Source organism: Nuphar pumila, chromosome 10 (genome assembly GCF_984573655.1).
Source record: "Nuphar pumila chromosome 10, dmNupPumi1.hap1.1, whole genome shotgun sequence".
Lineage (NCBI taxonomy): Eukaryota > Viridiplantae > Streptophyta > Magnoliopsida > Nymphaeales > Nymphaeaceae > Nuphar > Nuphar pumila.
Window position 1 is genome coordinate 78,428,453 of NC_143258.1, and position 22,477 is coordinate 78,450,929.

At 37.7% G+C, this 22,477-nt stretch overlaps 1 protein-coding gene across 1 annotated transcript; it reads right to left on the reverse strand.

The window, feature by feature from the left end:
- Window positions 1–859: 859 nt before the first annotated feature.
- LOC149826947 (zinc finger protein VAR3, chloroplastic-like) lies at window positions 860–20,469 on the reverse strand. Its single transcript, XM_090019064.1, has 5 exons — window positions 19,879–20,469; window positions 12,995–13,103; window positions 8,896–9,176; window positions 2,945–3,043; window positions 860–2,805 (listed from the first exon to the last, which is right to left on the reverse strand). Exons 1-5 carry the CDS (start codon window positions 20,385–20,387, stop codon window positions 1,227–1,229), a joined length of 2,577 nt encoding a protein of 858 aa, XP_089875190.1. The 5' UTR covers window positions 20,388–20,469; the 3' UTR covers window positions 860–1,226.
- Between the last annotated feature and the right edge of the window lie 2,008 nt (window positions 20,470–22,477).

Consider the following 22,477-nt stretch of genomic DNA (forward strand, 5'->3'; position numbering starts at 1 on the left):
CCCGATCCAACACACTCAACACCTCACAACCAACAACTCTACCAAAAAAAACCACCACATCGTATTCTTACGTGAAATTCTTAATGACATACACTTCAAAAAACACATTTGGGCCTTAGGGTATGGAAGTGGGAAGCTTTTGAAAACAAAACTCCTATTCTCAACTTCTATAATGAAAAATATTGACCATAAGCATTAAAATGACTCACCTTTTCTTTCTATTATTAATAAGACTTAAATAACCAAAATACCCGAAAGTGAAAAAAAAATTATTTTGATAGGAAGAAAAGATAGGTGGTTGATATCACCTAACCCAACATAAGTAACCACTATAACTCTTACTATTTCACCTTCATGTATCCATCTTTCATTTTTCAATTATTTTAAGGCACTTGTATTGTGGACCATTTATAGAATTTCGGCATTGAGTTTGTTTATGGGGTGTTTCCACTGTGCATTTACCACATCTCGAGGGTTCTCTTTAGATTATCCCAAAAAAAAAGTTTGGCGTTGAATTCAGACTTCCCTCTTCTTTCTCAAAATCGTCTTGTTTGTTTTGTACCAAAATCATCTTTTATTGGGCCTCTTTCGAATAAAAGTTGCTAAAACAAACGCCCTCCTAGAACTTTCACCGTACAACCCCTTCCCATGTTTGTTTATGCATTATTGGATAAATGGATAATAAAAGCATAAACAAGATAGTTTGCATATTATTCATTACTAATACATGTCTCTCTACAATGTTGATGACTAAACATACCTCTTTCTCTCTCAACTTTTCCAACAAAACCTTGAGGAATTATGAAAATCATAAAAAAAAATCACAGCCCATAATTATTGCAGTTCGTAGCCAAGAAAAGAGTTCCAAAGGTAACTTTATAAACGTTTCCAATCAGTCAAATCACATGGTTCTGCAAATCTTTGGTACGCTTTATGGAAAATGCTAGACATGCTACAAAACATAACGATAAATCCACCTGTTTCATCTTCTCAAGCTCACCAAGCTTGTTCTGCATATCTTTTACAGGACAATCTAGGTAGTGCTCCTTTCAACTGTCTGCAACTCTTCATATTTTTCCATAATAAGAGAGCTCCGTTCAAATCATAATAATCTTAACACTGGATTTGCAATTCTCAACCTAAAAACCTCTGACACGGCAAATTACTAGTACAAAATTTACCACAAATAAATAACAGCAGAAACAAGTACAACCATTTCAGCTGTTTTATCTTGTGTCTTTATCTGGGTCCGAGCTTACCACAGGTAGATTCCTCCGGTACTGAGGCGATGTCAACCGCCTTTCCAATGGTGTCTTCCTCTTGCTGACCACAAATCTGTTCACACCTTTCCTCATTGGCATGATCTCAGGAAAATCTTCATCAGGAATCTTACTAAGTTCAGAAATATCTTTTATCTGAGCAACCCTCCTGAACCATCTCTCTGCCTTGGCTTCTTCGGACATGTCCAATGGATCAGGTTCCTTCACAGCAGAACCCTCCAGACTCTTCCCCGTGAAAAAACCTCTATTCCAATTCTCACGAGCATTGCTTTCTGCAGTTTCAGTTTGCTTGCTCTGTGCACTTCTGATTTGCTGCCCTTGACCACTGTTATAAAGCTCAGATTCTTTCATAGATGAATCCTCCAAACTTGTCACTGTGAATCCCCTATTGATTTTCTTAGGAACATTTGCATTTTGAGCTTGTTGGTCCAAGCGTCTACTTACCTCACTTTCTTTCAGCATACCAGTACATTTTTCAACATTCACAGAAACACCAGAATCCCCTGAACTCTTGCTGATAATCAAATCTAAAGCACCACTATTCAATGCTTCATTGTCAGGCTTGTCCTTCTTAGCAAAATAGTCTGGCGGGAATGGAACAAAAGGAACAAAGTTAGAATTGTTGGCTTGCTCCACTGCTATCCGTCTTTTGTATTGGGGTGATGTCAAGGAACGGTCCTTTTTCTTACTAACAACAAATTGATTCTCTCCTTTACGCAATGGCACTAACTCTGGAAATTCTTCATCTGGAATGGCACTTGCCATGTCAGTGGCATCATGCAGCTCTCCAACTTTCTTAAACCACCTCTCTGAAGCATCAGATGGCTCGGAGTCAACCTTCTTGGACATCAGCTTGTCTAATCCCGTAGAAATATTAGAGCCGCCTCTAGCTCCCATATTTCCAGGACCAGCAACGCCACTTGTCTCACCAATCAGACTACCAGTTTTGTCTCTATCAGTTACTTCAGCCTCGGGCAAAGTATATTTTGGTTTAGCAAACATGTCGGCAGGAAGAGGTGTGAAAGGAACATACCCCTCATTTGCCAACCTGTGCTTGTATTGTAGAGATGATGATGATGGTGGTGACACAGACGATGATGAAGGTACAAGAATTTCATCCAAACTTTTGCCTATGGATCTATCATTCTGAGAGCTGCTTTCTTCAGCAGAACCATCATTACCCAGATTCCTCCTGTATTGAGCATTTGCCAACCTTCTCTCAAGAGGGGTTTTTCTAGTGCTAACAACAAACCTATTCACCCCTTTCCTCAAAGGCATGATCTCAGGAAAATCATCATCAGTAATTGCACTACTCAGATCTGAAACATCATTAAGTTGAGAAACCTTACTGAACCACCTCTGAGCTTTCTCATCATTTTCAGCAAGCCTAGATTCCAGTTCAGACTTCCCAGAATTTTTAGAATCCAGATCCGACTTTGGGGCAGTACCAAATAAAGAGTCTACTGGCCGCTTGCAGTCGCACCTTAAGCAGACTGCATTCCTCCCATAGTTGTAAAAATCACACCTGAAAGGAAGAGTGTCTTACCACAATATTGCTTAAGAGCCAACAAGAATAGCATAGACGATAGAGCATGCAGTGATAGATGCCTCAATTGAGGGAAAGGCAGTTCCAGAAATATGTGACTACAAAGAGGAACGCTTACTGAGGACATTCCCACTCTCCTCCAGTTAGCTGTCGCCTGGGTCGAGCGTCAGCACATTGACGACATCTCACATTTCTGGCAAAATTCATGAAATGACACCTGAACCACACAATACGCTCATAAGATCTTCCATGAAAACACAAACAGTTCATTTCAAAATAGTGACAAATATTAAAAAATCTCAGAGCAAATAAAGGTCATGTCGTGGTTAGGTCTACAACTGTAAGTGTTGCACTGCTGGAAGCCTTGCTATATGGATCATCAATTATAACTTGTCACAACATATATTAAAGTACTTTTGAAGTAATTACACATCAAAATCACCTTAATTTTTTACATAGGAACCTAGTCCCTCAACACAAGTACGCCCTACATACCTTTGAAGATGAAATTTTGTGCAGTTGTTCTTTATGTTTTCTGCTCAAGTAACAGACAATGAGCCATGTTTGCAATATGTATCTTGCGGTTGCTAGAAAATGACACTCTTAGGTCTGCAGTAGGCATCTCATGCACCACCAGAACAGGAAATTCAGAACCACAATCAGAGACAACCTAGATTCAGACCTCCACACCATCGACATCATGCACAGAATGACTCCTTACCATGGAAGCCACCCTATCAGACACATCGTGGTTCAAGTCTTAAACAAGAATATTTGTTCTTAAAATGATATAATAGCTAATGTCATTCTTCTTGGATTCACTTTATGTACTTTCTTCATTTAATGCACTGATAGTGGACTTGCACAACCCAGCTTGACTTGAAATGAAGCAAGAATAGCACCATCACACATGCCACCTATGTCACACTGATCTTCCAATTTGACTCTCATTAGTCTCCTCTTATAAACTAGTCATATTGGAAACTTCATAAAAGTAGTCATATTCTTGTATCCGCAGTCATATCCACGTGACATACAGTGCCACAAAAAAGTTTGAGATGAAAAAAAGGCACGAAATCCAGGAGAGAATTCTCAACCAGCAAAATCCCATCACAAGGTTATGCACTCAAATCTAAGGGTGGGCATCGGGTCGGCCTGGCCTGGGCCTGTTTAGAGCTCGACCCGGAGATAGCCTGGTTCTTAACGGGATCGGGCCCAATGAGCCAATGTGAAGTGGGTCGGTGGCCCGGCCCAAACCCAACGCAAGAACAGGGCGATAGGGAGGGGCCTGGTCCCTCTCCTTTTTCTTTCTGCTTTGCCTGGCAGACAGGGGCTCGGCCCTTGTCTCTTTTTTTTTCTTGCAGGCCGGGACGGAGCCCCTGCCTCTGCGCCTTCCATAGGGCTGGCATGGGGCCGAGCCTCCTAACCCTCTCTGTTGTGCGGGCATGCAGGGAGTAAGGCTCCTTGCCTCTGCCACTGCTTGCCGGCTGAGCCAGCAAGGCCTTGGCAGGGGGGGCCTTTGTTGTTCCAGCAGGCAGGGAACGCAGGGCTCCTTGCCTTGCTGCCTCTGCTGTTCTTTTGTAGCTACCCTCATATCGGGGTCTGATACTACTGCAGGTCTTATCGGGTCCGCTTTTTTTTTTTGTTTTTGAATACTAACCTTTTTACGCTTGCAGGTTGCACGACGAAGCATGCCCGCACCCCGTGGCCCGAGCATGTGCGAACTTACGCTCGCAAGCGTACGAGATCTCGCAACCCTTCAAGGTAGGAGAATGTTGCGTGAATGAAAGGACAATGAACAGACAAATGCTAAAATAAGGAAAGATAATTAAAAATGGAAAGAAAGAGACAATTATATATACATACGTATAAAAATATATATGTATGTCTTTTAACTTAAGGACGCAGTTTCGCGGTCTTTGTCTTCTTTACTTTTCCTACACTTTACTTTTTTTGTTGCCGCTGTGCTTTATGTGTCCAGGCTTGTAATTTCTGTCTTTTTACCTTTCTGCATTTTCCTTTCTGTCGTTTCGCGCTTTATGCGCCATGGCTTTTACTTTCTGCTTTTTATTTTAGTACTTTCCTTTGTACTGCCCAGCGCTTTATGCGTCGTGGCTATTTACTTTCTTGTCTTTACTTTTTCGCTGCATTTTATATGCCCAGGCTTTTCATTTTTATCTTTACTTTTTCTGTACTTTCCTTTCCGTTGCCCCGCGCTTTATGCATCATGGCTTTTTATTTTCTTGTCTTTACTTTGCCGCCGCGCTTTAGGTGCTCAGGCTTTTAATTTGTGCCTTTATTTTTTCTGTACTTTTCTTTTTGTTGCCCCGCGCTATATGCGTCATGGCTTCTACTTGTATTTTACTTTCTGTTGCCGCCGTGCTTTACGTGCTCAGGCTTTGATTTATGTCTTTCTTGCTTATATTTATGCTCCTTCATTTATTTATCACATTTATTTTTTCTATGAATTGTTTCGTCCTTACCTTGTTGTTGCACTTTGCGCATATGCTTTGCCCTTGCAAGTGTTCAGTTCTTTGTCGTCGCATTTCATGCATAGGCTATGCTCTTGCATTTTACTTGCCTACAGTGTTATTAAAAACGCGCCTCAAGCCGCAAAAAGCGCACCTCACCTCAAGGCGAGGGGCTTTATTCCTTGAGGCGCATGTATAAAGCGCAAAAGTCCCGAGGCGCACGCCTCGAGTCGAGGCGTGCCTCAAGATGAGGCACATATGCCTCGTTCTTTTGATCAAATGAGGGTCAAAACCCTCATTTGACTAAAATTTAGGGCTTAAACAGAGAGAGATCGGGGCCCTTTTATTTTTTTGATAACTCTCACGCCTCTCTGGTTTTCTCTCATGCAGCCTCTCTGTCTCTCTCATCTCTCACGCAGCCACACTTTCTCTCTCTCGTCTCTCACATAGCCACACACTCTCTCTCTCTCTCGTATCTCACGCAACTTCTCTCTCTCTCTCTCGCCTCTCACAACAGTCTCTCTCGTGGGCGAGCCCGAAGACAGGTATTGTTTTTCTCTCATCTCCCTACAGAAAAGAGTTCCTCCTTGCCTAGACATTGCAGTTTGCATTTCCCATAGACAAAATAATGAAAATGAAAATGGTGTACATGCATCTTTTCTTGAGAAAAAAAAGGTATACATGCATAGCCTAAAGTTAGTTTTTCTGCACCTCATTTCCAAAACCAATAAAATATCCTGAGTCCCATAATAGGGAAAAACTATTGCCAACCTATTCAAATGAATTTGTGACAATTGTCAAGTATTGAAGGGGTGATTTTAACAGCTTAATGTAAATTTTCTGAATTTTCTTAGAAGCCATCATATTCGGCCAGTTAAAGTAATTCTTAGCTTAGTATATTGGTCTCTCTAGGAATGTTCTATATCTATAGTGATGAAGGATATATCAGGTTTATCAACATGAACACATGTGAAACAGTTGTCTTTGCGTGCTCACAGATCAGTTTGATCTTTTGGATGTTTTATCGGCAACATGTGATGGAATGCCAGTCCCTTCTTTTACACGTAAGATCGATGACTAAATAGATGATCTAAACTACCTTTATTGCTGGTAAATATCTGTAAAATTAAAAAAAAAAGTGTTTCCAGTGCTTAATGTTTTCTGATAAAACACACATATAGTCTCTCTCTCTCTCTCTTGCTTGTATTTATTTGAGATTTTTTATTTATTTCCAATGTTAATTTTCAGTATTTGCTTGAGATTTTTTATTTCTTTCCCGTGTTAATTTTCAGTAATTGCTTCATCAATAAGGCATTTTTTATTTATTTGTAATTTTAGATATTTTTTATAGTTTTTTTAAGTTAATTTTTTTCTAGGCTTACGCTTTACGCCTCAAGGCTTACACTTCGCCTCAGATTTTGGTGGAGCGCCTCGCTACGCCTCAACGCTTTTCACAACACTGCTTGCTTACGTTATGTTTAATCAGGGTACGACTTTGTGCCTCGCGAGTCACCTTTTGCACTTGCTTAGTCAGGGTACGATTTCGTACCTCGTGCATGGCTTACATATTTGTTTGCTTGTGTATTTGAGTGGTCGAGGTATGATTTCATACCTCGTGTGTTGCTTACGCATCTTACGCTCGATGTGCAGCTTCGCACATCGAGTCTTGCTCCTCGTTTTGCCGTTGCACTGTAATGTGCACGAGCTTGTCCATTGTTAGCTTGCACTCACTGATGGAAGCTTCGAGCGTATTCTATTTCGTTCCTTTGTTTTTAAAAGACACAATGCATAATTATGCACTTCGATCCTTCAAAAAGTGTGATTTTAGGCGCAAACCTATTTTCGAAATGTATAAGTTTTATAAAACTAATTTCAAAAGTCTTTTGTGAAATAGCGGCTATTTCTCCCAAATCGATGTATTTGGGAGAAATATTTTACAACTTCAGTTTGTGTATTCGATGCAACTCGGATGACCCTGTTTAGGGGCATGTGCATGGGTTGAGAGAGGGTTCTACGAGACCTAGTTATTGGGTTTTTCTAGCCAAACTAAGATAGTTGGCGCATTCCTTCTTTCGCGAGATTATTGCTGAAGGGTTTACTTTGAGAAACTCATGCCCCCCTCCTCATAGTCGTACTCTCAGTCATGTACGATATGTTTGGACTACGAGGAGTAGGACGAGAGGTTTGTGGTAACCTCGAAATATGTTTTGGTACTTTATGGTAATCATGTAACCTTGTTTTCGCCTAACAGGCAAGAAGCTCACGACGGTCGAAAGGACTAGAGTATGACAAGTTTGAACTTGAATGGTTACATCGTGTACTTTGGCAAAGCAATGTTGTGGGGATTTTCTTTGAGAAATTCATACCCCTCTCATCGTAGTTGTACTTTTGAGCAGGTATGCTGCGTACTACAATGAGTAAGATGAGAGGTCTATGTCTACCTCAAACGTGCAATGACACGTGTTTTGAGACCACAAAATGGTGACGTTTTTACCCTCACAATAAGTTGACCCCTCTCATCGTGGTTGTACTTTTGAACATATACGTTGCGTACTGCGGTGAGTATGATGAGAGGTGTTGGTTGCCTCGAATGTGCACTGGCGTGTTTAATCACCTAAGGGTGATAGTTTCACCTTCACAGGCAAGATGCTCGAATGGGTGTAGGCAAATAATAAATAATTAACAAGTTTTCATCTACTCAATTAATTATTTTTTTAGTTTTCATAAAATTGATACAACTAATTAGGTAAATAATAATAGTTATCAAGTTACTATGCAATTAATTATTTTTAGATTTTTTATATTATTACTAATTAATAAATAGCTTTGGCCCGTCAGGCTGGCTGGTAGCCCGCAGGCCGACCCGGACCCGGCCCACATACATAACAGACCGGGTTTCGGCCCGGTAGCTAACAGGCCCGGGCATAAAACCATGACCCAAACCCAGCCTATGGCGGGCCAGGTCGGCTTGGCCCATCGTCCAGCCCGTTGCCCACCCCTACTCAAATCGAATGGCATATCAGAAACTCTACATAAAAGAGTACATCGACCTAGGGTCAACCCAATGACTCATCATGGATTTGTAAACTTTACTGCAGTTAAAAAAAAAAGCAATATAACTAGAAAATTCTGTACACAACAGCAAAAAATTATATGGCAAAAAGTTCAAGTAACACTTATGGATGCAACTGACAAGTCAAGATATATAAAAGTACAGAATGTAGATAAATGATACTTGCAAATGACAAAACTAGCATATCAAGCATCATATCAACTAAAAACTGGTTATGCATAAACTATCCAATTGCACAATCACTTGTTTTGAAATGAGAACTTAATTGCAAATTTGTGAATGAAAGCTAACATGAGAACAGGTTCGTGCACAAATAAAACAAATGCAACTCCATTCCTATTGCATGTACACATTACAAATTGTATGCAACTAAAAGCAAACAAATTGAAAGCACAAGTAGTTATAAGTAACAAGGGTCAACCACCAGGGGAGTCGCCCAGTTGACTTGGACGAGTCACCACTCACCAAGACTACTCTCTAGTTTCTAAACTATGAGAAAAACTATATTTACAAGGCAAAACATACTTGGGGCATATCCAATCACCATGCTTCATTACAACATTTTGCCCAAGAGGCCCCCGCAATTGGCCATTACTGGAAGGAAACTGTCTTGGCATGGAGTCCAACAGATTGGATTCCACAAGATTGCACACTTCAACCAATTCACCTAAGAGTTTGCGGACAGAAGCTTCAACAAGTTCCCTTCTCAACAAATCATTTTGCTCCAAAGCAACACCAGAATCATATACATAACTCAACAACAAACGCATCACATCAACTGTATGAGCCCTTTCATGCTGCAAACCCTGGCAAAAAGCACAAATAGAAGTGCACAAAAGTGCATATTAGCGCAGTATGTTAACAAAAAGGATAAACTATGGGTACATTTGGTTGCTTGTGGGGTACTGTGCAAATGAGATTCACTTTCTAAATCTCATGGGAACTCGAGGTCTTCGAGTTCTCACACAAATGAGATTCACTTTCTAAACCAACTCTCATTTGCAAAGGCAAATGAGATTCACTTTCTCATGAAGGTACTTTTTACGATTAGTTGCTTCTGCAAAAAAAGCAAATGAGATTCACTTTCTAAAGTGTATGAGGAAGTGAATCTCATGTGATCCAACCACACTTACCCTATATATAGCACATTATGACAGCACACAGAGTGACACGGAAATCAAGCCAATGAGAGTAAACATCATGATGAACCAACAGGAACAGGGACTTTTTGACCTAGTTCTTTTCCAGCAACTGAGTTGGCATGCTAAAAGCAGATGGACAGATAATTAGCAATTACAACTAAGGACCTTCGAGATTTATGCCCAAAATCCAAAATTTTCATCTTCAGAAAATGTGCATGAGTGCCTGTTGTTTTAAATTTTCAATTTCAATTCTGCACCTTGATTTGAATTGTTTCTATTAGGAAAAGCAATGATGAAAATTGTAGGGTATGAAGCTCTTGCACGTATAATATATCTGTAGTTTATTCAGAAAGAAGGTGATAGGCAGAAAATACCAACAATATCATGATCTAATAATATATTCATTTTCTTTGATGTTCCATGCCACACTAACACTTCATTTAGCACGTGTATCCCGTGTCAACATGACATGACACTAAGCCACACCAAGAGAGTTCATGGACACAATGAAATGATCGTCAGACAGAGTCAACATTGTGTCACTAACTTTATCTATTTCTGTTTATGACCTTGATTACTTATTATGTATTCACTTGTTTTTTTTTTTTCATCGATTAAGTTACGGCTCCATTTGGAAACTGGTAGTTGGATGGAGATTAATCATTTGAAAAAGTGGCAGCTACCACCTCTAGGAGGTGATAGCTATCAATTTCATTCTTTAATGTAAATACAAAGGAGAGAGAGCCACTTCCCATTCCAGCTACCAGTTTCACAACATCTACCACCAAGGTAGTTTGACCAAGTTTTTACCAATTGCATTAACTCCCAAGTCCCATCCCAGCTACTAGTTTACAAACAGAGCCTGCATTTCAATTTCAACTTAGATTGTGCCCCTCTAAGTGCACATAAGTCAATTCTCTAAGTGCACACAAGTCAATTCTTACATATAACTCAGTACTTCAAAGTTCAAACTGTTCTGAGTCAAGTTGACTCGCAGCTTCAATACATGCACAGACACGCATACCCAAACCCACAAACACACACAACACACACACACACACACACACACACACACACACACACACACACACACACAAGGTTGATTTTTTTAGAAGATTATCTTTTCTTTATCAGCAACTAAGAGCATCTGAAACATTGCTTCCTCATCTTCAAAAGGTGAAAGAACAACCCTTTCCGCATCCCGAAATCATGGGAGGCATGAATGCAGGGAGAACTACATTTATAAAGTGATAACACAATTTTCATGCAGGGATAAAGCCTTCTTGATTTCCAAGAGTTGTGTTTCATTAGTTTAATCAACATCCTGAATCCCTTTTACAAGGAACTCCTGATGCCTGTTGACACAAACACTTCAACACTTTCAAATTATCCAGCTGTAGTTCATGGAGTATCAATCACAACCGTTCCATGCAAGTGCCCAACAATTACAAACATCTATGCTAGACTTTTCATTTCTATTTGTGCATTGAACCATAGTTGTTGTGGTTAATTTGCTTTATTTCTAAAGTACATTTTGATGATTTAGTCTAAAAAATATATATATATTTACTGTTTTATAGTGTTGTAAGTATCGTACTGTATCGCATGATACGGTATGATACGTATCACTACTTTTGGGTTTTGTGATACGATACATACTCGTATCATGATACGAGTGTGTATTGTACCCGCATCGGGTGTATCATACGATACACCCATGTATCGTGTTGTGTCGTATCGTATGATAACGTGTGTATCGTACGATACACCTTTGGCGCACTTTAAAAAGGTCGAAGGTTACTTTTTTCATTTTGGGTTTTAAATACCTTTTGAGGGCCGACTTCTCCATTTGTCTAGAGCCATTAGAAGTGCATTTTCACTATTTTTTCACTCAAAAAAGTAGGTTAAGGTAAAAGAAAAAAATGTATTTTCACCATTTTTCACTCAAGAAAATGGGTTAAGGTAAAAAATCTTTATTATGAGTAAAACTGCAAAGCTACTTTCCAAAAAAAATTTGCCTCGAGAGGTGCAATATTATCTATGATTCTATATTAGTTGATGTTTGACGATGTCTTATACGGCTCATAAAGACATAAATGCTTCATATGTGATTTTATGGTTGTATTTTGTGCAATTCATCATTGTTTCATGTGATATAATTTTTTAAAAATTTTGCTAATTTTTCTTAATTTTTGGGGGATTTTTTGGAAATTTTTTATAAAAAAAATTGTGATACGTTTACAATATGATACAATACGGTGTTGCTTTGGGACCGACCGATATAGGTAACAATACGATACTTACAACCTTGGTTTTATATGAACCATTGAATAAATAATTAAGGAAAAGGTACCAGCAATATATTAACCTTCGGTCTCTCACATTGTTATCAGAAGTATCATAGCACAGTAGGAAATGCAGTTTGAAAGCAACAAGCACCTCACTTCTGAAAATTTTGGGGAAAATGATTTTTTTTTATCTTTTTTATGGGGAAAGATTCCCAAGAAATTAGAAGCGCAATCCTAAACTAAAAGATGTGATCCCATAATCCCTGTGAATTGAGATTCCCAAACATGGGAAGCATGATTCCAAAAATTATCCACACTTTTTATAGTTCCAAAAATATCCTAGAACTCTGTTAAATTCGTTCATTGTCATCAACACCCCTGTGAATTGAGATTCAAAAACATGGGAAGTGTGATTCCGAAAATTATCTATTATCTTTAGAGTTTAAAAAATAATAGAATTCAGATAAATTCATTTATTGTCATCAACGAGTGTATGTTAATTTACTGCATCCATCTTCTTAAAATTACTAGCTATTATGCCATTGATAATATGAAATGTGAACTTATGTACCATGTTGGTTGTTACTCTCAAAAACACTATCTTTTCAAAAAAATTTCAAAAATGTGCTCAAGTTTTTTGAGATTTTCCTTAAAACAAAACTTGATGATATTATCATGTACATATATTATCGTAGTCACAAATATCAGTGTAGGCTATATCTCGGTGAGGCTATTTCTTGCGATATGATAGGTTTGGTGATAAATCTCGGGAAAAACTTGGGGCTTAAAAAATATAAAAATAACAAAAATAAGTAAAAAAATATCAAGTTTAGACTATACAATACATATATAATAAAAGAAATAAGTAAAAAATGTAAAAGAAAGAAGAAAAACATATTTAAGATGTAGAAAATAAATAAAAACAGTAAAAATAATTGATAATATCACAAGAATATCATGATATTCTCATGATAATACTGTGATATAATCAAATTGGAAATATTTTCAAATTATCACGATATTTTATCTATAATATTGTTTGCTAAAAATACAGTGATAATGTGTGACTATGCATATTATATGTGTGTGTGTTCATACTAACATCTGTATCTGGATGCTGTTAAAAAACATTACACTAGTAGAAAGCAACAGAAAACTGAGAACTGCATTAGAAAATAGTCTACATAAACTTACCTCATTGTTTAAGAAAGCATGGATCCGTCCAGTTGAGTTTACAATATTCTCAAACAACAAGGGTGGTACACTTTCTGCAACAATCTCGATGTCCCTCTTAGAGAGGGACCTGCAAGAACAACAGCAAAGTTGGGAACCAAATTCAAGGTCACACTAAAAAAATGTCACAGAACTTCAAAAAACACTCATGTGAGAAAATAAAATAATGACCCAAATTCACAAATAAAGGAAATCTCTGTGTTAATGAAATTTAAACCACTTCAAAAGGGATTGAGAAAAGGTTTGAGTTATGGCGTGGATTTTACAATACCAAGTCCATGCTGTTTCCAGTCTAGTTGGTTAACATGAATAGAAAGGCACAAATTCCAAAACTACAAAAAAGGTATTAGCAAAGTTCCACAAAGTGATTACAATTTTACCTCTTATCCACATCAAAAGAGGGTGAAACCTTAGCAATCTATACCAAGATGCCATGTGGCATAATGGTCAATCATGAGTTGATAGCACCAAAGAGGGAAGTGGAATTGAGAAATTAAGAAGAAAGCATAAACATGAAACAAGGAATTTATAAGTACATGTGAGGCAGAAAGCAAGAAGTGACAAGAAAACATTTCAGAAGTGAATCAGAAAGATTTTTTGTGACATTCTGTTCTTCTATAATCCGTATTTCCATATTTTAATATATTTATGTGAGCTTTTATGTGCAATTCACGATTCAATATTATCGTATATTAGATTTCAGGAGGAATGGACCTTTAAATCATCAAAATCGGGTTTGGATCGAATCTGATTTGATCCAGGGGCAGAATCATAATTTTTGGACAAGGGGCGTACCCATAATTTTTAGAAAAGAAAAAGGACTATTTTGTCAAGGTATATATTAGGTATTTGCTTAAAAGATCTTGGTTTGATTGAGAATGGAAAAATGCTAAATAAATTAGCAAAATAGGGTAAAATCGGTACAAGGAGGTTAAGTTGGTAAATTAAACCAGCTGCAAGGGCATCTTGATAATTATGGCAGGGGCAGCTGTCATTAAATTGTACAGCTCAGCCCCCACCGACTTGTTTATGTTGACATGTATTAAGGTTATGGTTTGACTAAATAACTTTTAGTTAAAACTTAAATCAATCTCTCTCTTTCCCCATTACGCATAAGCCCATCTCTCATTTCCTCATTCTTCTTCTCGTCTCCCTCACCAACCCGCACACTCTCTCCTTCGGATTTCACGTCGTTCTCTCACACCCATCACATTCTAGTGGAGGAGGAGGGGCTGCGCCATTCACAAATCACGTTTGGTGTCCTAGCTAGTGAGTTTTGAGAAGATTCACCAACCCACTTGGAGTCCTTGCGAATTTGAGTGTTGATAGTTCATAGTTTGGTGAATTTCTTATTCTTACAATTAAAAAGGCGTGATCCTCTTACTCCATGAAACTCTAGGGGCATGTAGTTTAGATGAATTTTTGGCATGTTTGGGAAGTGGGTGCACATCTTGAATATTTCTGCTGAGAAATTTGTGGTATGCTATGAAGTTGTCAAACCAGGTTTTAGTTTGAGATTTTAAAAAATGTACATGCCCATGTCTGTTATATGTTTAGAAAATGATGTTTTAAAAAACATACATGTGTGTGTGTGTTTCAGTGGGTATGAGGTTTAATGCAATCTTGATCATGTTTTCGTGTAAAAATGCATGTTAGAAAGGTTCATCTCATATTTTAAACTGAGAATTCATGAACTATTGAAAATTCTATTTTGGAGATGGGATTTTTGGTTTGGCCCGATTTAAGATCGACTCTTGTTGGTCAGGTGTTTCTCGGGACAGATGGTCGACCCTTACGAACAGATGAGTCAACTCTTGAACAGATGAGTCGACCTCTGTGAATTGATGAGTCAACTCTCTACAATTGGGGAGTCAACCCATAGATGTGAAGAGTTGACTTAGGAACATAATGAGTTGACTCCTGAACAAATGAGTCAACTCCCGAGTATTGATGAGTCAACCCCTGAGCTCAAGGGAGTCGACTTTTGAGGCACCCAAATGTGATTTTCTTGGTGTTTTGACTTTGGGTTTGGGCTGTTAAGCCTGAGATTCGATGAATCAAGTCTGAAATTAGTTGTGTATGAACTACAGTACCAATATTTAGTGTTTTTGGAGCAACTTTTGTACATTGAGGCACTGATGTGAGTATGAGTGGTCCAATAGGAACCCATTTTGTGCATTGATGCATATTGCATGTTGTGTAATGCATTAGGATGTGAAATCCTATAGATTCCAGTTATGGGCATTTCAAGACTGGTAATAGCAAGGAAACAAAAATGAATGCATATATATGCAGTTTATCTTCTAGGGTAATGACCCTAAAAGTATTTTGTTACAAGAACATATGTGGATGTTTACCCAAGGTATTAAGAGTGGTACAATGAGAAATTATGTGAAGCATAAGAACATTGTAAATTAAAACAAGATAACACAGTATGTTGTCACGAAGGGTGACATGTGCTCGTTGGGTTTTCTTATGGCTTGAGTTAGCTTGTCAAATGTGAATAAGCACACACCAACCTCGTAAGAGAATTTTTAGGATAGTTGAACGACCTCTTGTCATTTGGATCTAAGGGAATCCGTCCCCCACCACAGGGCTTAGGAGATACTGGACTTTGATACTAGAGGTAGAGGTGAAGCTGCTCAGTATGCCTAGTAGTGCACAATGTCGACGACAAGGAGAGGGATAAGGTTCCAAACTCTGGGTCCTAGGGAGAGGGATGCCTTGACGAAGGGTCCCGGAGTCTAGTACAAGCATCACGGTGTCTATCGGGATTTTATAAATGAAATGGATGAATGAACATCCCTTGAATGGCCTGTGGGTGCCCATAGTACCGAGGGAGTGATGCCCTCTTGGTTGTAAACAATATTGTAACAATAAATATATGTGATATGTGTCATGTAATACAACAACAACTAAATGAAATGATTTAATAAAACATTCATGCATGTAGGTAAACATGGCATGAGTTTGTGTGCTTGGTGCATGGTGCACCTGAGGGTCGACTCCCAAGTTGGGAGAGTCGACTCCTCTTCGATTTTGACATTATGATTTGTTCTTAGAGTCGACCCCTGTGTTTGGGTGGGTCAACTCCTTTACATGCGTTTGGTAGTTCTGTTGAGTCAAAAGTCAACTCCTTGGTTGGGAGAGTCAACTCCTCCTGAGTCTCTTTCTCAATATGAGTTCTCCTAAAGATTGACACCTGATGAGTTAAGGGTCGACTCTTCTTGTTTGAAAAATTGAAGTTTTGGCCAAGTGACTTTTCAAACTGACTCGATCGTTTGATACTACCTTGTGACGCTCATGTTGAGTAGTTGGATCACTTTGAGATGCATTGTTGTCTCACCCCACAATTATTACTATTTTTTAGGCAACTAGGGCCGACTGGCCTCTTTGAGATTTGAGGTCACCACCTAAGGCCTCCTATTTTGGAGGGGCTTCCAAATTATGATCTCTTGCTTCCTATTTTTGTGTTTTTGTCCCATTTTCTGAACAAGTACAAAGATTGCCTTTAGGAGGAAAGGAAGAGGGAAGGAGACAGGAGGAATGGAAAAAGGTGAGTTCTTTTCCTTTCATTTTTTTATCCATTTTTTGTGGTTTTTGTTATCCTCTCTCTCTCTCTCTCTCTCTCTCTCTCTCTCTCTCTCTCTCGGTGTTGTGATCCAGTGATTTTTAGTGGTTTCATCTTCTCTCTTTTCTGAATTTGTGTTGGAGAATTAGGGTCATTCTCTGTTGATAAGCTTTTTTCTTTTCTTTTTTAGCGATTTTTCTTTATTTTTAATTATAATTTAATGGATGAAATGGATTTATATTTTCTTACGAGACCTTTTCGGTTTTTCCTATGAGAATTTTCCTTTTTATGATTTTGATTAGATTATCTATGGAAGGTTAGCCTTTTCTCTCACCTGATCAACGAGCTAATTTTTTCATTTATTTGTTTTCGCACACATGAAATTTTTAACTTCTCTGGATTGTGAGGAGATAGAAGCGCTGGAATTGGGGATTTTTTCCCTTTTTCTTGAATTTTATTTCTATTTTATATGAAAATTTTAAGAGATAAATTAAAATACTTAAAGTTAAAAAAAACTCCTAAAAATTCCCTAATTTTTTGCATATTATTTTTTATTTTTGTAAATCGAGAAAATGAAGCAAGAAATTTTAGTTTCGTTAATTTTTTTTAAATATTTCTGAGTTGATTGACATCTTTGATTGAGGGATTCTTCTCTTTTCTCTAATTTTATTCTCTTTTTTTCCAATGTACAAATTAGTCAATTTTGTTAATGGATATAAAATTTGGAAGAGAGATGATTCCTAGACAATGTGTTCCTTTGAGCATTTGTTGCTAAACATATGGAATTGTTAGAAATGTAAGAAAGGGAAGTCTCTCATAATCTTCCCTAAAATGTAGCATGATGAATATAAATATACGAACCCAATTAGTAAATATGGAGGATATTAATAATTTAAGAAAAAAAAGGTCCAACCCTTTTAATAAATAATAGAATTTTTATGTATGATGAAAAAAAAATTAGGGCCTCGTTTAGAGGCTTCACCTAGGGCCTCAACTTCTCTTGAGCAACCCCTGGTGGCAGCGGAGGACCGCGGGCAGCTCGTGGACATTCAGGCACGTGGACCTAGGATTGCTTTTGTTGTTTTTGGAACCTTGTACATGGATGTAAATAAGCATAAACATTTTGTATAAAATACATTTTGTGAAATGAATGACTTATGTTTTGTATAAATGTGCAAATTATCTTGTGAGTTTTGGATCCTGATTTAGAAACATGCATTTAAAAAGTAGTTTTAAAATAAGATCAATCTTCCACTATGTTTTCGAAAAAGAGAAATTAAGGAAAAAAAAGAAAACAATGACAAATTTCACATTAAATATCCCGTGGGTTTACATTTTTAGATCTCTTGGTTATGCAAGGGAGACACAAATATTGCTTTTCCATGTTACTATCCACAGCGTAGAATATAAACGATTGCTCGACCATAAATTTGACCACATTCAAGCTGAGTCTTATTTTCTTCAAGAACCTCCTATCCAAGGGCATGCATTATGGAGGTATGTTTCCTAACATTGTTGGAGGACCTAAGGTTAACAAAGAAGATACTCTTTAGTCTTTTCCTCTTGTCTCCTATTACTAAGGAAAAACATCCTTATTATTGTGTTTTAATTGAATGGGGATAAATCTCATGGCCCTTATTAGTTCTCAGACGCTTTTACCAAACTTACCACAACATTGTGGGGAAGAATGGTAGCAGATCAATAAAATATTTGTTTTTTCAAGATGCAAGTTAGTGCCACAGATTTAGTTTTTGTTTTTAAAGGCTCCTAACTAGGATTTCCAATGACTTTAGACCAATTTCCCTGTGCAATTTCTTATACAAATCATCACCTAGGAGATGGTTAATGAATAAGAAGTGTTCTTACTCAGGTTATTTCTCACCACCTAAGTGCTTCGCTATGAGGCAGGAGCATTCAGAAAGTCACTTGCTCACAAGGTTTTGGACCAGCTCATTTTCATACAGAATCCTTTAGGTGTGCTTTAAACGGACCCAGCTAAAGCTTAATATCATGTTGATTAGACTTCCTTCAGCAAGCACTAAAATTGATAGGCTTTCATGATGACTAGGTTGAGAAGACCATGTTGTAAATCATCACTGCCTTGTTTACAATGCTTGACAATGGTTTCCTGGGAAAGAGATACTACAATACTGAGGCATCTGCCAAGGGGATCCCGTTTCAGAACTTAAAAAAAAATGGAAGAAGAAAAAGCATGGAAACATAAAAATTACAGTTCAATCTGTCTATGTTCCCCTAAATTGTTCCCTTATCCCCAAACTATTTTAATTATACTTTTTAAATGATAGAATGAATTGTGACTTCATCAAATTTCCCTTTGAATTATGTGTCCTCGAGCCTCTAATTGCATTTAGATCATGGACTCCAATTTGATTTGGCTTGTACTATTACATTGCATTGCAAGAGAAGAGCAACAAACAGCTAGATGAGGCACTTGGAAGGCATTATTCAGCATAGATCATTCCCACGAACGACTCAACCACATGAAGCAATTGCAGGTTTATTGAAGCTATTTTCTTTTTTAACCAATGCTACACCAAAATGAATCCTCATGTTACCAGTTTTTTTTCCTCCTAAGAATCTATTTTTCATTTCTTTTACGCTGTCTAGAAATCTATCAGTATGATGAAACATGATTATTTAAAAGACGGTTAAATGTCATGCTCTCGTTATATTCAAAGACATAGTAATCATTATTGTCCAATCAAGGAGCCTAGTCAAAAAGACTCTCAATGGTGTTCTCACCAAAGGCAGAGGAAATCAAAAGGGAAGATCTTCAGTGGTGAATAATATTTTTTTGCACAATGCAAAACTCTCTACGATCGTCTCTAAGAGTGTTACTCCAAATTCGGGAGCAAAAAGCGTGCAGTCTCAATTTTCATAGTAAAAACCTTGTCGGATAGAAACGACCAGCCACAAGCAACAAACTTATGTTATAGAACACCACAACACGATGGTCCAGGTGGAATGAAAAGTAAAACCGTCAGCATTCATCACACCATGTTGAAATAGTAGCCGGTCTACAACAGGCCAACAAAGCAGCTAAACGTGTATTGGGACAGAACAGAAGCAAGCATCGCGTAGAAAGCTTGGGACTCAAAAAATGAAGCACAAGGAGCAATGGCTAAGTCAGAAGGAATTGAGCCTACCTATGGAACTCTTTTTCTCTTTTCAACCTATTATCACGGTAAAAGCAAACAAAACCCACGCATAAATAAGGAAAAGTGTAAAAAGATGGCAGGCAACGGTGCTTAACCTCAATGCATCGGCATGGTAGCGAGAAAATGAGAGGCAGGCACGAGCGGCCACAACAAAATCGCCGGGAAGCTGCTCAGGGTGCAAGAGAACATCTTCTTCGCCTTCTTCTAACTGACGATCAGGCGACCGATCCAAGTAACCCCTGGCCCTCAAATTGTCGAGTAGTTTTACCCATTCTGGCCATGGGGGATTGGAAGAATGGCCAAGACCGTTCCAGTTCCTCGGTTTCCCACCACCCAACTCGTCCTTGAGAGCAGGCTGAGTGTGAAAGCCTTCGGGCGCCCTGGCTGCAAACCCAAGAGAGGAGGAGGAGTGGAGAAGGATGGGATTGCGGGAGAAGAAAGAGGAGGAGAAGGCAGCGAAGGGTCTTATAACGAAGCAGGGGTGTCGAGGGAAAGGAAAGCGCTGGAGAGCACAGGAGGAAGAGAGGAGCCTGAGGTTGGCATTGGAGACAGAGGCGGATGGGGAGGCCAGTAACATGAAGAACTTGGAGGCACCACCCACCATCGCATCAACAACCAATCTCCCCTCAAACCTCAGTTGGAGAGAGGTCTCCGCGAGTGAGGGTTTTGTTGATGATTGTATTTGGGAGAGTGGGGAGGCCGGAGGCACACGGGCACCCGATCTGCTTTTACGGATATCCGTTTGCATATTCGGATTTGGATTTGGATTTGAATTTAGATTTGAATTTAAATTCAATATAATCAAACCATTTTCAGATTTAGAGTCAGACCAGCTCTCGCTCTCACCACCTGAGTAACATCTGATCCATATCAATGTTTGTTCCCCACCATTACTACCAAACCTAGAATTTGCCATACAAATACCGGGTTCTGAACATGGATCTATTAATTTAGAAAGTTCGCTCTAAACTCTATCAACTACCATCCAAGCTGTTCCAATTTTTCATTTGAGATCGGATCAGCTTCAGTAAAGATAAAAGGAATTTACATATGGTATGAATTTTGGATATGGATACATAGAATACAGCTTTAAAAGCACTTAATCAGGATCATCCGATTCCAATACACATGTAGGTTCCTATAAAAATTAAAAAATCATGGTCTAAAATTTTCTTAAATATTCAAAGATTAAAAATCAGGGTTTTCATCAAAAAAACATTATTCAAGTAACATTTTATATTAAATCGACCATGCTATATGGTCAGATTTAAGTAATACATGCGAAAACCCCTTCAAAGCTCCCTTAGCTAGAAAAGTGGTTAGCAACATTAATAACCAGTTTTCTAGCTAACCTTCATGCTAATTAGGTTTTTGAAAGAGTTTTTCAATGTTTTCTTAAATTTGTCCGTACAGATGCATTCTGCATGCTTCATGTTATAGGAATTTAGTCTTGGATCATCCAGGTCCGATATGCATGTAAGTTTTTATAAGATTAAAAAAAGTCAACGGCCTAAGATATTCTTAAATATTCAAGGCTAGAAAATATTTTTTTCATAGAAACACACAAGTGTCGTTTTCTAGTAAATTGATCATGTCAAGAATATCTGTACTGTCATATTTAAGTAGCACATGGGAAAAACCCTTCAAAAACTTGGTTAGCTCACGTGGTAGTTGCTAACTACTTTTCTACCTAATTGCTTTTCAAAGGGGTTTTTCATGTTTTTCTTAAATATGATCATACAAATGCATTCTACAAGTTTGATTTTATAGGAATAGACACTTGGAACATCCAATTTTGATACAATGGTAGGTTTTATAAGGTTTAAAAAATTGAAAGCCTAAGCTTTTTTTTAAATATTCAAGGCTTTTCATAAAAAAAACCATGATCCAAGTGTCATTTCTTAATAAATCAACCATGTCAAACCCATCTATATGGTCAGATTTAAGTAATACATTGGAAAATCCTTCGAAAACCGGTTAGCATGGTAGTTAGCTAGAAAAGTGGTTAACAACTTTACAAGGTGGTAGCTACTAACCACTTTTCTAGCTAATTGTTGTGCTAATCAGGCTTTGGAACAAGTTTTTCATGTTTTTCTTAAATCCAACTGTACATATGTGTTTTACATGCTTGATTTTATAGGAATCGAGAAATAAGTTTTTTATAAGGTTTAAAAAATTGAAGGTCTAAGATTTTTTTAAAATATTTAATGCTGAAAAATCATGTTTTTTATCGAGAAAACATGACCCAAATATCTTTTTCTAGTAAAATGACTATGTTGAATGTGCGGTCAGATTTTAAGTAATACATGAGAAAAACCTTTCAAAAGCCTAGTTAGCATGATGATTAGCTAGAAAAGTGGTTAACAAATACAAGGTGGTAGTTAACCACTTTTCTAGCAAACTGTCATGCTAACTGGGCTTTTGAAGGAGTTTTTCATGTTTTTTTTAACTTGACCATACAACTACATTCTACATGCTTGATTCTACAGGAATCGACTCTTGGGTCATTTGATTCCAATATATAGGTACGTTTATATAAAGTTTAAAAAATCAACAATGTAATTTTTTTCTAAATATTCAAGGCTTAAAAAAATAATTTTTATTAAAAAACATGATCAAGTGTCGTTTTCTAGTAAATCAACTGTGTCAAACACATTTGTACAGTTAGATTTAACTAATACATAGAAAAAACCC

Excerpts from the sequence above, each read along its gene's own strand:
- LOC149826947 (XM_090019064.1), bottom strand. The coding sequence starts at position 20,387 with ATGGTGGGTGGTGCCTCCAAGTTCTTCATGTTACTGGCCTCCCCATCC. Across the intron at positions 13,104-19,878 it reads TACCATGCCGATGCATTGAG|GTCCCTCTCTAAGAGGGACA; the intron begins GTTAAGCACCGT and ends TTGTTCTTGCAG. Across the intron at positions 3,044-8,895 it reads GGTGATTGGATATGCCCCAA|GTGTCATTTCATGAATTTTG; the intron begins GTATGTTTTGCC and ends TGTGTGGTTCAG.